We start from the raw sequence: 18,938 nt of genomic DNA, 5'->3' as shown, positions 1-18,938 counted from the left end.
TTTTGTTTTTTACTTCCATTTATATTTGTAGCGAAAAAAGATTTTCCTATTATTAATTTCTGTTCTTAAAAATATTTTTATGAGTATTTACTGAAGAAATGAATTCATAACCAGCGATAAGGAATGTAATTTTGCATTCGATAATGTCAGCGTATTTGAAACTATTGCATGGTTACCAGTTAAAAATGGAAGTAAAATCTCTGTGACAACAATACATCGGATGCAGCCCTCACGGTCATCTTGATGTTATTTATCAATACAATCAGCTCATTAGGGAGCAACTTAATACAACCGTAGAGGTCGAACCCAGTATATGGACACAACATTCAAGCTAGATACAGCTCTGAAATTGAATTGTGATTAAATAGTTGACACAGGATAGGTTTCTGACACAGCATGAATGTGGTCTAATAACTTAAAATTTTTAAATTGGACATTTACCTTTTATGGTCCAATATCCAAAATCTAAATAAATGGTTAGATACAGGTTGTACATTACTTTAAGGAACATTAAGCATTTTCAAATTAATATCATTTACAAGCCTTCTTAACTCATTCACTTGTCACAGTTTTTTTTAAAACAGCAATTTTATTACTTTCTTGGCCAATTTATTGTTTCCTTAAGTTTGACACCTCTGTATCCTTAAATTATCAAGATAATTAGCAGGATGAGTGCTTTTTAAAATCAATGCTATAAATGCTTCATAAAATTGATGAACAATCTTGAGCAATAAAGTTTTTAAATAAGAACTAAAAAGTCTCATGGAACTAGAAGACAGGTGAAAACAGCTCTGATACTGAAATTCCAGGTTATTTGGCGACCCGACAATACAGGTCATTTACAAATCTCAAGTGAGATGGTAAATGCATGGGTCAAAACCACTTACTTAGTAAGTCAGGTCAGTTGAATTGGTACATGAGAGATTCTTGAAATATTCATGATAAGTTCAATTAATTTAAAAGAACAATACAATGAACTACAATTGAATAAACAATGCTCATGAAGTTTTGTTTATCAGCGTGAGTTACCTTTAAAACATTACAAATTATGTATTTACATCAACGAACTGTTTTCATATATTTTCCAATGTTATAAAGAAACTATGAACATTTAACCGCTCAAACTGTACGTATCTGCGATAACACAATTTAATTCAAGACAGAACCCGACGTGCGCAAGAATATTCATCTATTTATTATTATAAAGAACTTTAACAGCTTTATATATCTACGAACTGTTTATCCGTATTTTTAATGGAATTTAATTATTATTGAACACATTGTAAAATTGTATTTATATTTGTATTTTCAGTTTTTCACCTTTTTGATTGGTAGTAAAATAAAAGTCAGCTCCTTATTGTCTTATCCTTACTTAAACCCAGTCACCTTGGTTACACTAACTGGTCGGGCTAGTACAGTGAAAAAGCTACAACTTGCCTGTTTTTTTTTTTTTGGATAACGTACGCCACTCCACGACAGTCAACAGACCAACAACGTAGTTTCAAGGAGACCGTTTCGTGCTAGTAAATTGACAACAACTTGTTGTCACATCTCCTGAACAGGAAATGCAACGTAGTATCGTTCGTAGATGTTACCTTGACACTACGCAACACAGCTTGTGCGTCCTAGGCAGCAAACCAACAACGTTGAACAAACATTGCCTACAAATAGTTGACCTACATCATGGATCCCAGTCACGCGAAACAGCAAGAAGAGGTTCAGCCCCGGAAGGAGATGTCATTGAAGAACCAGAAGAAAATCTGTCTAAAACAACAAATTTAGATGAAAATGCCGAGACTAGGCGAATGCGTGAACTTACCAAAAAAGGGATAGGGAGCCTTTATAGAAAAACGTGACAAGATCTATAACGACTTAGAGGCCCTATGGTCAAACCTAGAATCTCAGTTATTAGAAGCGTCCAAGCCTCCTAACGACCTCCAGCAATTGTTAACAGCACAGGATAAAATTGTGGGCCTGTACTAATTATCGCAGGCTCACAGACAAATCCTACGTCCGGAGATAACTAGATTTCTTCTACGCAAAGACCTATTGTTCTCCCAGCTAACACATTTTAATGACCAGGCAGAATCCTTCCATACATGGAAGTCTAGCTTCAAAAACGTCATAGACGAATTACAAGTTTCTGACTCGGAACAAATAGACTTACCGATTAAGTCTGGTAAACATGCCATAAGTATTAGGGCATCAAATGCAAACAACCCTACTAGAGGCCTACAGAGGTTATGGCAAAGACTAGATGAGCGATATGGTGCTCCAGAAATGTTGGAAGCCTCTCTCAGGAGTAAACTTGATAAATTCCAAACCTTGACAAATAAGGACCAAGCACGTCTCTATGAACTATCTGACATTCTATCAGAAATAGAATACCACAAGGAAAATCACAAGCTGGGATGTCTGCTAGCTTATTTTGATTCACCGACCGGATTTAATACTGTCATTGAAAAACTACCCTATGGACTTCAGGAAAAGTGGATTACAAGGGCGTCTAGATACATATCTAACCATGGCGTGGCCTTTCCTCCTTTTACAGATTTATCTGCATTCATCAGTGAAATCAGTAGAATTAAAAACAATCCTGGATTCATTTTTGGGTCAAGAGTCACACCAAGTACAAAAGGTGCTGCGCCAAGGTTCACACCTCAGCCTGGAACGAAAATCAACGTTCAAAAGACAGCGGTCAAACAACGATCTGGAGAGACTGCACAGCAACAAAATCTGTGCATAATACACAATACCGAACATTCGCTAAATGAATGTCGTGGGTTCAGAGCTAAAACTATAGAGGAACGCAAGGAACTGTTGAGGAAAAACAATCTTTGTTACAAATGCTGTGATTCGACTATGCACAGAAGACGTGATTGCAACACGAGTATCAGTTGCAATGAATGTGGAAGTAAACAACACACCACTGCATTACACACAAATCAAGTGTACCAACCCAAAGGTGCACCGCCTTCACCGCCTAGATCAGTCAACGGCGGGGAGCAACTTGAGTTAGCTGAAACCAAGCTAACCTCTGTTAGTTCAACTTACACAGATATTTCCAAAGACGGCAACAGTATTAAATCTTGTGCCAAGATACTTCCTGTGAATATCTTTCACAAAAATAATCAGGACAAAGTAATTTGCATGACTTTTTGTATGCAATTATTGACGACCAAGCAACCGGTCTCTCGTGGCTCCTGAATTCTTCAGCCTTTTCAATGTACAGGCAGAAACAAAAGACTATTTGTTATCCACAAGCTCCGGCAGCAAAGTTACTTCCGGTAAACGAGGAAACAGCTTTGTCGTGAAGTCTGTACAGGACAATACTAGATTCAATCTGCCTGAACTGATTGAATGTGATAACATTACCAATAATCGGAACGACATTGCTACACCTGAGGATATATTGCAATATCAACACTTGCAAGAACTACAAAAACATATTCTCCCGATTGATGGGAAAAGCAAAATCCTATTGCTCATTAGAAGAGACCTTATAGTGGCACAACATGTCCTTGATCAACGTCTAGGACCACCAAAGGCTCCATTTGCGCAAAAGTTAAACCTGGGTTGGATTATCGTTGGAGAAATACACTCCGATAAGCAACATGTTCACCTTGAATTCACTACTAAGGAAACAAATCCAACTTGCAGTGTTGTGAAACCACAGACAAAGAAATTACCTAAGTGTAATAAAACCAACACCTAGTCAAATGAAATTCAAACTGATTCGTCTAAACTTTATCCCAGTTTACATGGGCAACCGAAAACGAAATAAGCGACTTCCATCGTTAGATTTGCAGAAGCCGAAAAGTTCACTTCAGAAGCAACGCCACCAAAAGAGAATGCCGACAAAGAAAAGTACATCCGAAAACATTCAATTCCCAAGGAAAGCTTCAATTCGCTTTTGGATACGCAAGGACAAGAAGAAAGCAGAATAGACAATTCCAACTTAAATCACGGAGAAAAGGAACATGGCACCGGATGGTCTACTGTATGCCGTTAACGTAAAGGAAAGCGTCCGTATTGCAAGACGTCCTCGTTGGATCGCATATCTGTGTCGAAAGGAGATTCTTCAATCAGAACTACAGCCATGGAGTTGGATCTTAGATCGCCGCGATCTCGTCGGAAACACCGCCTTATCTAAAATAGAAGATGTGAAATACCCAGCCTCCCCTTGGACTACTTCTAAGTGGAACTTTGGACTGTTGTTATATATTTAACATTTTATTTGTTTTTGATAATGAAAAATGATGTCAGATAGACCTCAGACGGGGAGTGTTCTGTAACTCATTCATCATTTATTCTTCATTTGATCATCATTTTATAGTGTTAATGTTTCAAGACGTACATCGCTTTACGTGCTCCAGTTTTAGGAGTTTTATACAGGACAGTGTAGGAATCCGCGTTACTTTCCCCCTCTCTTCTGAATGAAGAAAACTGCTCAGCAGGCCATGTGCACAACTGCAAAGAACATTCAGCGGACACGTTGTCCAAAGAAACAATTTGTGGCTAACCACAGCGAGAGTTACCTTTAAAACATTACAAATTATGTATTTACATCAGCGACGAACTGTTTCATATATTTTCCTAATATATATGTTATAAAGAAACTATGAACTATTAACCGTTCAAACTGTACGTATCTGCGATAACACAATTTAATTCAAGACAGAACCTGACGTGTGCAAGAATATTCATCTATTTATTATTATAAAGAACTTTAACAGCTTTATATATCTACGAACTGTTTATCCGTATTTTTAATGGACTTTAATTATCATTGAACACATTGTAAAATTGTATTTATATTTGTATTTTCAGTTTTTCACCTTTTGGATTGGTAGTAAAATAAAAGTCAGCTCCTGATTGTCTTATCCTTACTTAAACCCAGTCATCTTGGTTACACTCACTGGTCCGGCCAGTACAAAAGTATTCTGTATAAGACTATCATAATATACCTCTCTATCACTATCACTGGGTGCTGCCATTTTTTCAGGAACTTCAGGGGTACATATCAAAACTTTCAAAAGATCAAACACAGGTCTTCCCCTGTAATGAAAAAAATATCTTGTGTAGATTCAGTTCATATGTGTTCAAATAAAACTATAGATGGTAAAAAGTTATTCACAAAATCATTAAGCCTTGAAAATCTAGACAATTAAAAGATCAATTTTGTCAAGTTTTATTTTAATGAACTATTTTTACTCCAGCTAAGATCACAGGTTCTGTTCTCTATAGTATTACATAGCTTTACACCTGCCTCTGACTTCAGCAATTGTTTGTGGCATATAAAAAACTATACAAACATTTATTCAAATAGAAAACTCTCTAAAATCAGTTTTTCTCACATTAATACTCATTTATCAGAATTATAGCCTGAAAAAAATCACTGTGTAGTTTTTTTTTCTGAACATTTTATCCCCCTCCCCTGTTTCAATTTTTTTTTTAATTTGAAAACAAGACTTTAATTATTGCCAGCTTACCTTATTTGCATATTTTCTGATATAAAATGCCTAGAAAATGTTTAAAACTGTTTTGATAACATATTGAAAGCATATCAGAATACTATAAATGTAATGTTTAGTAGTCAATCATTACAACATTCAAGATTATATAAAGTATCCAATCCTGCCTGTCTCCAGTCCACATCTTACTGTATGCCTATTTGCCAATTAAAGTTCACATTTTCTACCTCAAATGGCTAATTTAGAATTCTTGACACAACAGTATCATCTGTAACCATATATCTGACAAAATTTATCTAATAAATATACTAGAATTGTTCCAAACAAAGCCATATTTGCAATAGTTATATGTACCGGTATGCAGATACCAGTCTGAGATAAAAATTCACTTAAAATGTTATAGAGATGACTGCTAACATCTGATTTTTGCATAACTTCCAAGCATAGTTATTGTTTTCTATATCAAGATCTTAAAAAACATAAAATCATAGCATTTACAAGTTAAATTATTTGTTTTATGACCCAGGGGGTAGGCAATTTTCTATGTTTTTTGCCCCTGGGGCCTCAAACTTCCTAAATTATTCTGCTGTTTATAGCAATTTGGGATATTAATTAGATATAGGAAGATGTGGTGTGAGTGCCAATGAGACAACTCTCCATACAAATAACAATTTAAAAAGTAAACCATTATAGGTTAAAGTACGGCCTTCAACACGGAGCCTTGGCTCACACGGAACAACAAGCTATAAAGGGCCCCAAAATTACTAGTGTAAAACCTTTCAAACGGGAAAACCAACGGTCTAATCTATATAAACAAAACGAGAAACGAGAAACACGTATATATTACATAAACAAACGACAACTACTGTACATCAGATTCCTGACTTAGGACAGGTGCAAACATTTGCAGCGGGATTAAACGTTTTAATGGATCCAAACCTTCTCCCTTTTTCTGAAACAATAGCATAACATCACAACAAAGAAAAACATACGATAAAATATCAATTGGCAGACTTAACTCAATCAAAAAACGTATGATTAAACAATGATTGTACATATTCAGGATAGAACACACTATTGGAAGTTTTGTTGAGACATTTTTGTATTTCTAGCTTGTATTTTTTATGCTGTGGTGACAAAAAAGCAGATTTAGGTGTTACGGCTTACTTTTGGGTTATCCACAGGACACAAACACCCCATAAATAATATCCAGGAAGGATCGATGAGTTTCAATGACTGTGAAGAGTAAATATAAACACTTCTTTACAATTTAATTTACATATATGCAAATAATTTATTATGAATTAATTTTGCATTCAGGACTTTAAGTAAACTATGCATACTGTTTACTGTGAATTTATGCTGAGTCATCATATCTAAGGCCCAGGATTCTATCAATCTTCATGAAATATTTATAAAACTTCATACTTGAGTTAATTTCTTTAAAATCTGTGAGATAAAGCAAATTTGGTTAAATTCTGAATGTTCTCTTTTTTCACCCTATATAGGTTGCATTTCTGTAAATATTGACAATGCAATTTCCCATAGGAACTCCTTTTACGGCTAACACTGTACCACTTTTACTATAGTTTAAAAAAAAATCTTATCCTAGAATTGAAAGTTCATATGCACTACAATTTTTTCAAAGGTCAAAATATATAGCTGTGCCGCATATTTTCAACGTTTAAATGCCCTGAACTTTTCAGTTTAAACTGACACTAATTTTGTTAACTACCCCTTAGTAACCTCGAATAAAGGGTTACCACAGATTTCAATGTAAACAATATGCACATGTATGGTAACATTCCAAAGTCATGTCTCTATGAGATGAAACACAGAGAGCATAACTGGGAACCAGTATGTAAACAAATTTAATTTTCTATGAATATTCTAAATCTCCCCAAAAGAGGCGTGGATTGAGAAACAGCTGTATTTACAAAGTGCAACCACTTGTTATCAGTAAATTAAAAGCAAACTAAATATTACTAGTATGTTATATACATATATACATTCATGGATCTACAATCTGTCGATACCTGTAACTTGGCATTGCACAAGGTCATGTTTTTCTCTGACTGCTTATGACATCTTTACACTAAATCCATTGGATGTTGGATGTGTACAGATTGATAGTTTAGTCTTAGATGCATGATTTTTTTATTAGTTGTTAGTCATTCCAGGCTTTGAACTAGCTGTCAGATAACTGCGAGTACCCTAAGATCTGTTCCTAGTGTCTTTTTGTTGTCGGGATGTACAAGTACCAAGCCACGTCCACTAGTATTTTTGTCCATCTGATGAGTGAAGCCTTTTTCAACTGATTTTTATAGTTCATTCTTATGTTGTACTGTTATACCACTGTCCCAGGTTAGGGGAGGGTGGGAATCCCGCTAACATGTTTAACCCAGCCACATTATTTATGTATGTGCATGACTGTCCTAAGTCAGGAACCTGTAATTCAGTAGTTGTTGTTTGTTTACGTGTTACATATTTGTTTTTCGTTCTTTTTTTTTTATATAAATAAGGCCGTTAGTTTTCTCGTTTGAATTGTATTACATTGTCAAATCGGGCCGTTTATGTATAGCTGACTATGCGGTATGGGCTTTGCTCATTGTTGAAGGCCGTATGGTGACCTATAGTTGTTAATGTCTGTGTCATTTTGGTCTCTTGTGGACAATTGTCTCATTGGCATTCATACCACATCTTCTTTTTTATATCAAACACATGAATAGGAAGTAAGACAAGAGTATGGATAGTAATAGGAATGCACACAATAAGCAACACATCATTTTTTTTCTTCAATGAAATTATATTTAGTCAATAGTTATCAAGGGTACCAGGATTATAATTTAATACACCAGACCCACATTTCGTCTAAGTAAGACTCATCACTGACGCTCATATCAAAACATTTGTAAAGCCAAACAAGTACAAAGTTAAAGAGCATTGAAGATACAAAATTCCAAAAAGATGTGCCAAATACGGCTATGCCTGGGACAATAAAATCCTCAGTTTTTCGAAAAATGCAAAGTTTTGTGTTTTGTTCTTAAGTAATTGTCAATTAACCAGGAAACCCTTGTTTTCCCCCTTTTTGCCCCCAATTCCCAAACCGTTTGAGCCATAAACTCCAAAGCCAATTCTTAACATCTCATTGTAGTAAGGAGACTTGTGGTATAATTTCAGAGATATCTTTACACCATTCCACAAGTTATTGTCTGGAAACTAGAAAAATGCTTATTTGGGACCCTTTATGGTCCCTTATCCCTGAACTGTTAGGTCAATAACCACAAAAATCAATAAAAACATTCATTTTGTGATCATAAACCTTGTGTTTAAATTTTATATATTTCTAGTAACTTATACTAAAGTAATTGTCCAGAAACCAAATGTCTTTGAACGAAGGCGTTTATTGATGAATCTGAAAACGCTTCACACTGTATAGCTGACTTATATAAACCCTGAAACCAAATTTCAGAAATCTCTGTATTGCAGATCCTGAGAAAAATGTGACAAAAATTTTCAACTTAGCTATCATGTGTAAAATGATACAAGTATTCTTTAACAGGAAGTTGTTAATTGATGAATTTGAAAAAAGCATCACACTGTATAGCTGACTTGTATAAACCCTGAAACCAAATTACAGAAATCCTTGAAGTGTAGTTCCTGAGAAAGATGGAACAAACAAATAGTCATGGGACGGACGGACTGACGGACTGACTGAAGGACAGGCAGAGGTTAAACAGTATACCCCAACTTTTTTTAAAGCGGGTATATAAAAACAATTGTGACAACAAATGGACATAAAGGATGATAAGTGATGGAATAAGTACAAATGACACCTTTGGCTAGGTGGAGTAAACAAATTAAATTACCTTTCTGCTTTTAATGTTTGTATCCTTGCAGGAATTATCTCAGATTCTCTGAACATTAAGCTCATTATTTCTGTAAGCAATATAGTAAGTCTGCAAAAAAAAAGATACTATTATTCAAATATTCTTAAAAGTTGACAATAAGTAAAATTCAGAATGGAAATGGGGAAAATATCAAAGAATTTTTAGTGAATGATTTCTGTAAAACAGAGGCTGAAAATACTTTGAGGATATTTAAAACTTATAAAATTTATGAAAACATACACAAATCTACTAAATATTCCAAAGGCTGAGTTACAAAAATTTGACAAGAAACTTAAGATGATCCCAGATGGACAGCTAAGTAGTTCCTGCTTCACTATTGGCACCCATTACAGGGCGTAGCTAAAATAAAATGATGTGCAAGCTTCTACTGCTGAAGCGAGTGTGGCGAACAATTTTAGGAACCATTGTATGCAAAAATTGATTTGTTTTTCAGTCATAGGAGGATGAAAAGAAGTGCTGAAATGAATATAAGATTTATAGACAATTCATGATTGCAAAAAAACTATTCAGAATTCTTCCGAATAGGGTAAATCATTTTAAATTGAATACATAAACAACATTTTTTTGTGAGACAGAATGAACATGAACTCAAAATTGTCCAAAATCCGCTCTTCAGTCTTCTAGCAGAAACAAATTTCTCCATTACTTTGTCAAAATTCACACTGAAATCTTGATGACCATACAATATTGCTAGCGCTAATAACTTATTCATGGTTGAAAGTATATATGTTTTAAGGCATCTAATCGTGAGGTGTTATACACCAATATGCCTGCCATCTAGCAAACTCTCGATTGAATTCGTCTAAATGATATGCCAGTTCAGTCTCGTATGTCTCGTATGTTATATTCTTAACAACATGAGGAGGCAGGTACTGAGCAAAGAAGTGATTTTCTGATGATATCAGACGTGACTCCAGTTCCATTTTCATGTAGTATTTGAACACAAAATATAAAAAAGCTTTCCAATACTGTTTGCGTGTATTTGCAGGGTGATTGAATCTAGTAGTGTGTTGACTACATTGCCCTGGCATATTTTCAACGATATCTACGGGCTGGGATAAATTTATTATGCCCATTGGTATATCTCATTTCAAACAGATACTTATGGTTTCGTTCATCTACATTCTTTTGTAGCCTCCAACATATAGCATATAGCTCTGTAAAATGTGCTCCAACAACAACAAGAGCAATAACAAATTCAAATCTTGTAAAAGAAGCAGGGAACTGTCAGGTTTTGACATCTTTATCGTCTCACAATCGTTTAAGATTTACATAAAACTTTCATTTAATGATTTTGAAACAAGTCAATTGCTGTTATTCAATGACATTTCGTCAATTAAAAATAAGAATATAATCAATGTTCCTTTAAACATTTTATTTATAAAATTTGTTTTGCCTATTTTTTTAATTTTTTTTTGGCATGCCAAATCGATGTTGGCTTATAGGGAGCTAAGCGCCTGCAGACAAAACTAGAGGCTCTAAAGAGCCTGTGTCGCTCACCTTGGTCTATGTGCATATCAAACAAAGGACACAAATGGATTCATGACAAAATTGTATTTTGGTGATGGTGATGTGTTTGAAGTTCTTACTTTACTGAACGATTTTGCTTCTTACAATTATATCTATAATGAACTTTGCCCATTAGTAACAGAGAACTATATTTGGTAAAAATTTACATAAATTTACCAAATTAATGAAAATTGTTAAAAATTGACTATAAAGGGCAATAACTCCTTAAGGGGTCAATTGACCATTTAGGTCATGTTGACTTATTTGTAGATCTTACTTTGCTGAACATTATTGCTGTTTACAGTTTATCGCTATCTATAATAGTATTCAAGATAACCAAAAACGGCAAAATTTCTTTAAAAATTACCAATTGGAGGGCAGCAACCCAACAACCAGTTGTCCAATTTATCTGAAAAATTCAGGGCAGATAAATATTGACTTGATTAACAATTTAACTTCATGTCAGATTTGCTCTAAATGCTTTGGTTTCATAGTTATAAGCCAAAAACTGCATTTTACCCCTATGTTCTATTTTTAGCCGTAACGGCCATCTTGGTTGAATGGCCAGGTCATCGGACACATTTTTCAAACTAGATACCCCAAAGATGATTGTGGCCTTGTAGTTTCAGTGGAGATTTTGTAAAAGATTACTTAGATTTATGAAAAATGGTTAAAAATTGACTATAAAGGGCAATAACTCCTAAAGGGGTCAACTGACCATTTCGGTCATGTTGACTTAATTGTGAATCTAACTTTGCTGAACATTATTGATGTTTACAGTTTATCTCTATCTATAATAATATTCAAGATAATAACCAAAAACAGCAAAATTTCCTCAAAATTACCAATTCAGGGGCAGCAACCCAACAACCGATTGACCGATTCATCTGAAAATTTCAGGGCAGATAGATCTTGACCTGATAAACATTTTCAACCAATGTCAGATTTCCTCAAAATGCTTTGGTTTTTGAGTTATAAGCCAAAAACTGCATTTTACCCCTATGTTCTATTTTTAGCCGTGGCGGCCATCTTTGTTGGTTGACCAGGTCACGCCACACATTTTTTTTTTAACTAGATACCCCAAAGATGATTGTGGGCAAGTTTGGATTAATTTGGCCCAGTAGTTTCAGAGGAGAAGATTTTTGTAAAAGATAACTTTAATTTACGAAAAATGGTTAAAAATTGACTATAAAGTGCAATAACTCCTAAAGGGGTCAACTGACCATTTCGGTCATGTGACTTATTTGTAAATCTTACTTTGCTGAACATTATTGATGTTTACAGTTTATCTCTATCTATAATAATATTCAAGATAATAACCAAAAACAGCAAAATTTCCTCAAAATTACCCATTCAGGGGCAGCAACCCAACAACGGGTTGACTGATTCAACTGAAAATTTCAGGGCAGATAACACATTAACATTTTTACCCCGTCAGATTTGCTCTTAATGCTTTGGTTTTTGAGTTATAAGCCAAAAACTGCATTTTACCCCTATGTTCTATTTTTAGCCGTTGCGGCCATCTTGGTTGTTTGACCGGGTCACGCCACACATTTTTTAAACTAGATACCCAAATGATGATTGTGGCCAAGTTTGGTTTGATTTGGCCCAGTAGTTTCAGAGGAGAAGATTTTTGTAAAAGCTAACACCGGACGACGACGGACGCCGGACGCCGGATGCAAAGTGATGAGAAAAGCTCACTTGGCCCTGTGGGCCAGGTGAGCTAAAAATTACTTACTCTAATTCATCACATCTTTGACTTCTTCCATGCTCAGTGTTTACATTGACTGGTGATTTTGGTAGATAATGTTGCAACTGGTTTACAAGGAACAAAAACATGTCAGTATTCTGAAATGTAAATATGCTCTAAAAAAAATCATTGAAATGAATTGTTGCTCACCTTGGTCTGTGTGTGTATCAAACAAAGGACACTTTCCAACATTGTAGATGATAATTATAAAATTTTAGGACAAAAATCTCTATATATGTTATCTTGTCTTACTGATCTTCTGTTTTGTTTCTCTCTATCTTCTTTGCTCAAACACAAAAGAGTGGGATAATCCTCATTCAAGGGCAATCACTTCTATGAAGAGTGACAGTCAGTTGTTTCTGTGTATATTGCATTGTCGTTTGCTTTTTTCAATTCAGTGTTCATGCTGTTTTGTTGTCGATATGTGCTATATAATGTATTGTTTATTTGTGTAATTTTATGTCCTGAATGTTCTTGCATTTATTTGTACTGCATTCCTGTCATAGTGTCATTTGAGTGTTATATTTAACATTGCCATAAAAGTGTGAGGTTTGGATAGCCATAAAATCATTTTTTAAAATAACCTGTACTAAGTCAGGAAAATGGCCAATGTTATATTTTAGTTCTTTTCTGTGTTTGTTACATTTTAGTGTTGTAGTTCTCCTCTTATATTTGATGTGTTTCCCTCAGTTCTAGTTTGTGATCCAGATTTGTTTTTTTTCTCAATCGATTGATGAATTTCGAACAGCCATATTATATTTCTGCCTTTATTTACTAACCATGATAACTACGGTATATTGGCAAAATTTGACTTTTAAACATATTTTGCCCTGCTGTTCATTTTGTGATTTAAAGTGTTTATTCTCTATTATAATTTGAATCATATAGGCATAACTGGATAAAAATGTTACTTTCTGAATATAGTGTCATGAAATTAGGCAAAAATGAAAACAAAATGCAGCGTTTAGAGAGACTGGAAACCAGATTTTCCTGCAGAGGTCATAGCCTGAACATGTAAGCAAGTATATACACAACATTTAAGCTTAAAACAGCTCTGAATTTGGATTGTGATTGAATATTTGATACAGCATATGGCGTTTGTGACACAAAATAAATGTGGTCAAAGAACTGAAAAATTTGATATTGTACATTAACCAGCTATTATGGTCCAATATTCAAAATCTAAAAGTACAAATTGTATATTGTAAGAATTAGCATCAAAGAACCCTAGGAATATTTTTTTTTATGAAATACTAATTTTTGTATACAGGGAAAGAACTCAAAATTCATATAATATCTCAATGTCATATAATCAATAATCATAATAAACAACAAGTGATGACTATATACTCTGATGCAATCAATTAAATATTGTTAGAATCAGCATATCAAATTAAGAACCCCAATTTTTATTGAAATTAAACAAAAGTTTAATTGAGGACCCTAATTGGACCTCAATGTGATATTATCTAATCAATAATGAATTTGAAAATAAATTTGGTCCTCAATGCTCTTCAACTTCGTACTTTATTTGGCCTTTTAAACATTTTTTGATTCAAGCTGGTGAGTCTTTTGTAGACGAAACGCGTGTCTGGCGTATATATAAAATTCTAATCTTGGTATCTTATAATGATGAGTTTATTTATCAAGTCACAGTAATTGAATCTCTTTTAAAAATCTGTAAAACTTATCTGTAATATCAACTTCAAAATGTCTAATAATGATAAGTTAATAGCTTATAATCATTCACACTTAGAGAACAGAAAATTTTCAAATAAACCTGTCAATCAAATTTCAATTATGTGAGACATTTACCAGATACTCTTATCTATCAACAGGTGAAAATAAGTCATGATCATTGTGTAATCAAACTCTATATATATAATAATAAACCTTTTCTGTTCATAGAAAAATAACTCAATCACATTAATGATACACTTTTGGATATTAGAAAGGGCCATAACTCAACAAGGAAAGAAGCTAAAATAGTGAAAAATGAGCATGACTTTTATTTAGTCACAGATAACAACATATCTAAATTTGAAAATAAATTATCAAAGCATTTTCTTGTTATCAAGGAGACAATGTTTGGCAGTAGCAAGCCTGTTCCCTCAAATCATTGTCTGGAAACCAAAAGTCTTCAAACAATGATGATGACACTAAAATTGCCAAAACATTATAAGAGCAAAAACATATTGCCGTCAGAAAAAAAAATAAGTAGTTGAAATGGATGTATGTGCATTACATGCAAAAGGTGAGGTTAAAGAGAAACTTCGCAAAAAAAATAAAAATTGATATTAAGTCCGTTCTGTATAAGATGCTCAAATTCATAAATATAGAAGTTTTATTCTGCAAGAAAAGAGATCACCATCGATTTTTAATTTAGAGTATCAATTCTCTATGTGCCGCCATTTTAACATCTCCTCCGATTAGAAACCATGATATGTCTATAAACCACAATTTTGGACCAAAACTACAGTAACATAATGTAGCCGTAATGTAGTTGTAGGGTTGTCACTGACTCAGACGTACTTATAAATATAATTATTTTCTGTGACTGTATCTTACATTAATTTGTAGGATAATGATGTGTACAGTTGTTTTATCCGACTAACTAACTTGATACGGAAAATTTTATTATTTTTCAAATAACCACGGTCTGTCGTTTTAAAACTGTTTATATAGGAGTTAGTTAAAAGACAAAGTTCAAAGTCATAAATGATCATAAATACGGGTAAGTGTTCCGTGAAAATTGTTTTCAAAAATTTAATTTGTTTATAATTCTTTTATGTAATAAAATTATTTAAATAAATTCGGACCTTCTCTTATCTGATCATCAGCATGGCTAAATGTATTACTCCCAAAGGTATTGTGAGGTGACACGTCCAGGTATTCAAGTAATTTCCTGTCAGGCTTGTAAATTCATGCATCGTTTCACTTCTGAGGGTATTGATCAGTGTACACAGCCGATAACTTGTAACTTTTCATTTTCAACTATCAGGTGTATAATATACATCTCTGTCTCCAATAGTGATATACTAGGCATTACTAAATTCATACGCTTGTTTACAAATAACATTTCTGGTGTAAGGAATATTATTTATAAAAATCTAAATAATTCAACAACAAAAAAGATTTGATAAAATAAAAATCTAATCACATATTTTTTCCAAGGGTAAGTTTAGGAAAATTAAGTACAAATGTATATACTCGTTGTCAATATACTTGTTGACAAAGGACAGTTTGAAACATACAAAAAATATCGATTTAACAAAAATGTAAGCACTTGTCGATCATTCGTTTATACGCCTGGATAGAAAGTTACAGAACTATAGATAATCGCAATTAAAATACATACATGTATGCTTTGAACGTAAGAAAGAAGCATACAGTTTGTTTAAATTGGGGTAAAAGTTTTGTGAATATACTAGTTCACGTAGGCCAACAGTATGTAATCATCGGATGTCGATGGACTATTGTATACCAAAAGAAGAAGAAAAAGAGAACCAATTTGATTTAAATACAGGTCGATATCTAACTTGCTTTGGTCAGAGACATATACTTGTTTATATATATTGATTGATTGTTGGTTGCTTAACGTCCAGTGGTGTTTATATATATATATAAGTGCCTATAAAAAGCAGCACATGACATACAAATATATGGGAGTGTGGATTAATCAGTACAGAGATCAATTCAATTACACAAATAAAATTATAGATTGCCTAACAATGTAATTTTAACACACTATGTTTATATATATATATATGAGCCCAGGTGGTCGTGTGGTCTAGCGGGACGGCTGCAGTGCAGGCGATTTGGTGTCACGATATCACAGTAGCATGGGTTCGAATCCCGGCGAGGGAATAACCATTTTCGCAAATTTACAGATCTAACATTGTTGGGTTGATGTTTAGACGAGTTGTATATATATATATATATATATATATATATATATATATATATATATATATACGAGTTATATATATATAACTCGTCTAAACATCTATATATATAAGCGGGACGGCTGCAGTGCAGGCGATTTGGTGTCACGATATCACAGTAGCATGGGTTCGAATCCCGGCGAGGGAAGAACCAAAAATTTGCGAAAGCAAATTTACAGATCTAACATTGTTGGGTTGATGTTTAGACGAGTTGTATATATATATATATATATATAAAGTGCCTAGAAAATCAACCTAACGATGTTAGAGTAGATTTGATTCGTAACTTCTTCCAAGGCGCCGGGGTTGAAACCTGTACTTTGTTTTCTAACTTCTACGACAACACCGCCTAGCATTGCGCAGAGACCTTATCCCGGGCCTCCTCTAACTCTAGCTTATAAAAATAAGCTTTCGTTTCGGGAGGTTTATATATATAGAGTCTATAAGAATCTACCAACCAGTAAACTTAATAGGTATTGGATCATCAAAATTGACAATACTACACAAACAGGAAAAATTATTTATCTGTATTGTTACACACTCTTTCAGACTCATAGCGGGACGGCGATTTGGTGTCACGATATCACAATAGCATGGGTTCGAATCCCGGCGAGGGAAGAACCAAAAATTTGCGAAATCAAATTTACAGATCTAACATTGTTGTGTTGATGTTTAGACGAGTTGCATATACATTATGTACACAGCCATGTATCACCATCATTGATGGCGATCCGATGGATACATCTGTTGTAGAGTTGTCACTGACTCAGACGTACTTATAAATATAATTATTTTCTGTGACTGTATATTACATTAATTTGTAGGATCCGTTACTAAAGATAATTTAGCTGATCTGTAACAATAACATCTTCATGCCTTATATATCATGTACTGTAGTACGCCGCTAGATTAAAACTGACGAGGAAAGGTAACACACGGCAGCGAAAGCTCTTTTATAGAGCCCAGGTGGTCGTGTGGTCTAGCGGGACGGCTGCAGTGCAGGCGATTTGGTGTCACGATATCACAGTAGCATGGGTTCGAATCCCGGCGAGGGAAGAACCAAAAATTTGCGAAAGCAAATTTACAGATCTAACATTGTTGGGTTGATGTTTAGACGAGTTATATATTATTATATATATATTATGTCTTAAAATATCAACAATTAACATTCAATCTATTTAAGCGTGGATCAGTTTGTGAAAATAAACTGATACAGTTACTGAATAAAAATTATACAAATGTCTAAGAATATATATATAAAATAAATATATACAAATAAAATCCCGTTTGTTGTTAGCTTTCATCCTGACCTGACAAATCTTTCATCCATTGTCCACAAACACTGGCGTCTTATTGAAAATGATCCTTACTTAAAAGAGAGTTTTCCATCACCTCCCGTTATGGCTTACCGCAGACCCAAAAACCTCAAAGATATTCTAGTAACATCCAAAGTATCTCAACAGGAGATATCAACAATCGGAGGTTACAAACCAATTATCTTGAAATCATACAAATTAATTTATAGAAATTCACACAATTAATCGAACATCTATAAATGTGTTAAACTTTGATTCCAACTTTATGTAGTTGTATGGCTACAAACATATTTTATGCAACATTAATAAAAATGTTACACTTTTCCTCAAATCTTGTATAGATTAAGCTACAAAAATATTTTTTTGTCATGCATCCGATTTCACCTTGATGCACACGCCTGATGAAGCTAATTTGTTTATTTTTCACAAACTGATCCACGCTTCAATAGATTGAATGTTGATTGTTGCTAATTTAAGACATTATATATATATATATATATATATATATCAGTCTAAAGATTTGCACAACGGTACTGATATAAGATGTTATAATACGAAAATGTTGTTATTAAATCGTGTTGACAAATATTTCGGCTCAACAAATGGCCTTCTTCAAGTGTCACAAGTTTTAACTATACTGATACATAATGGATAAGGTGTAAAAATAGATCAGTAATAATACAGGTAAGTTTTGATCGATTGATTTTAATCCAAAATCCTGAATATCATAATATAAACAAAACACTATAATTCAATATACGTGACTGTGTATATTAACAATAAAAATGAGTGAAAAACAAAACTGTTATTATTTCTTATTGATGCAGTTTGGATGATGTACATTAAGTTCCTTTATCCAAAAGCTCCTGAACCTGTCGCTGGGCATCACTCCAGTGAATGTTCTGTTCAATCACTAGAATTTTCATGCGGTTAAAGTCATCAGGTTTGTGACCCGACTGTCTTAAGTGCTGAGAAACTGGGAGAAGTGGCTTCTAAATTGATATCACTCCTATGGCCATTGAGGCGTTTGTGGA

General features: G+C 33.8%; 1 protein-coding gene across 2 annotated transcripts in view; it reads right to left on the bottom strand.

Annotated features, from left to right (window-relative positions):
- The window catches only part of LOC143079298 (uncharacterized protein C12orf56-like), a 153,943-nt gene that overhangs the window by 43,800 nt on the left and 91,205 nt on the right, over positions 1–18,938 (bottom strand). For both annotated transcript variants that reach the window (XM_076254560.1, XM_076254569.1), the window contains exons 7-9: positions 12,633–12,742; positions 9,344–9,433; positions 4,968–5,058 (exon numbers count right to left, since the gene is read on the bottom strand). In XM_076254560.1, coding sequence (XP_076110675.1) covers positions 4,968–5,058; positions 9,344–9,433; positions 12,633–12,742 — 291 coding nt within the window. The remainder of the gene's footprint in view (positions 1–4,967; positions 5,059–9,343; positions 9,434–12,632; positions 12,743–18,938) is intronic.

Source organism: Mytilus galloprovincialis, chromosome 1 (assembly GCF_965363235.1).
Source record: "Mytilus galloprovincialis chromosome 1, xbMytGall1.hap1.1, whole genome shotgun sequence".
NCBI classification, from domain to species: Eukaryota; Metazoa; Mollusca; class Bivalvia; order Mytilida; family Mytilidae; genus Mytilus; species Mytilus galloprovincialis.
The sequence above is the reverse complement of the archived record's forward strand: the minus strand, read 5'-3'. Positions and strand labels throughout refer to the sequence as shown.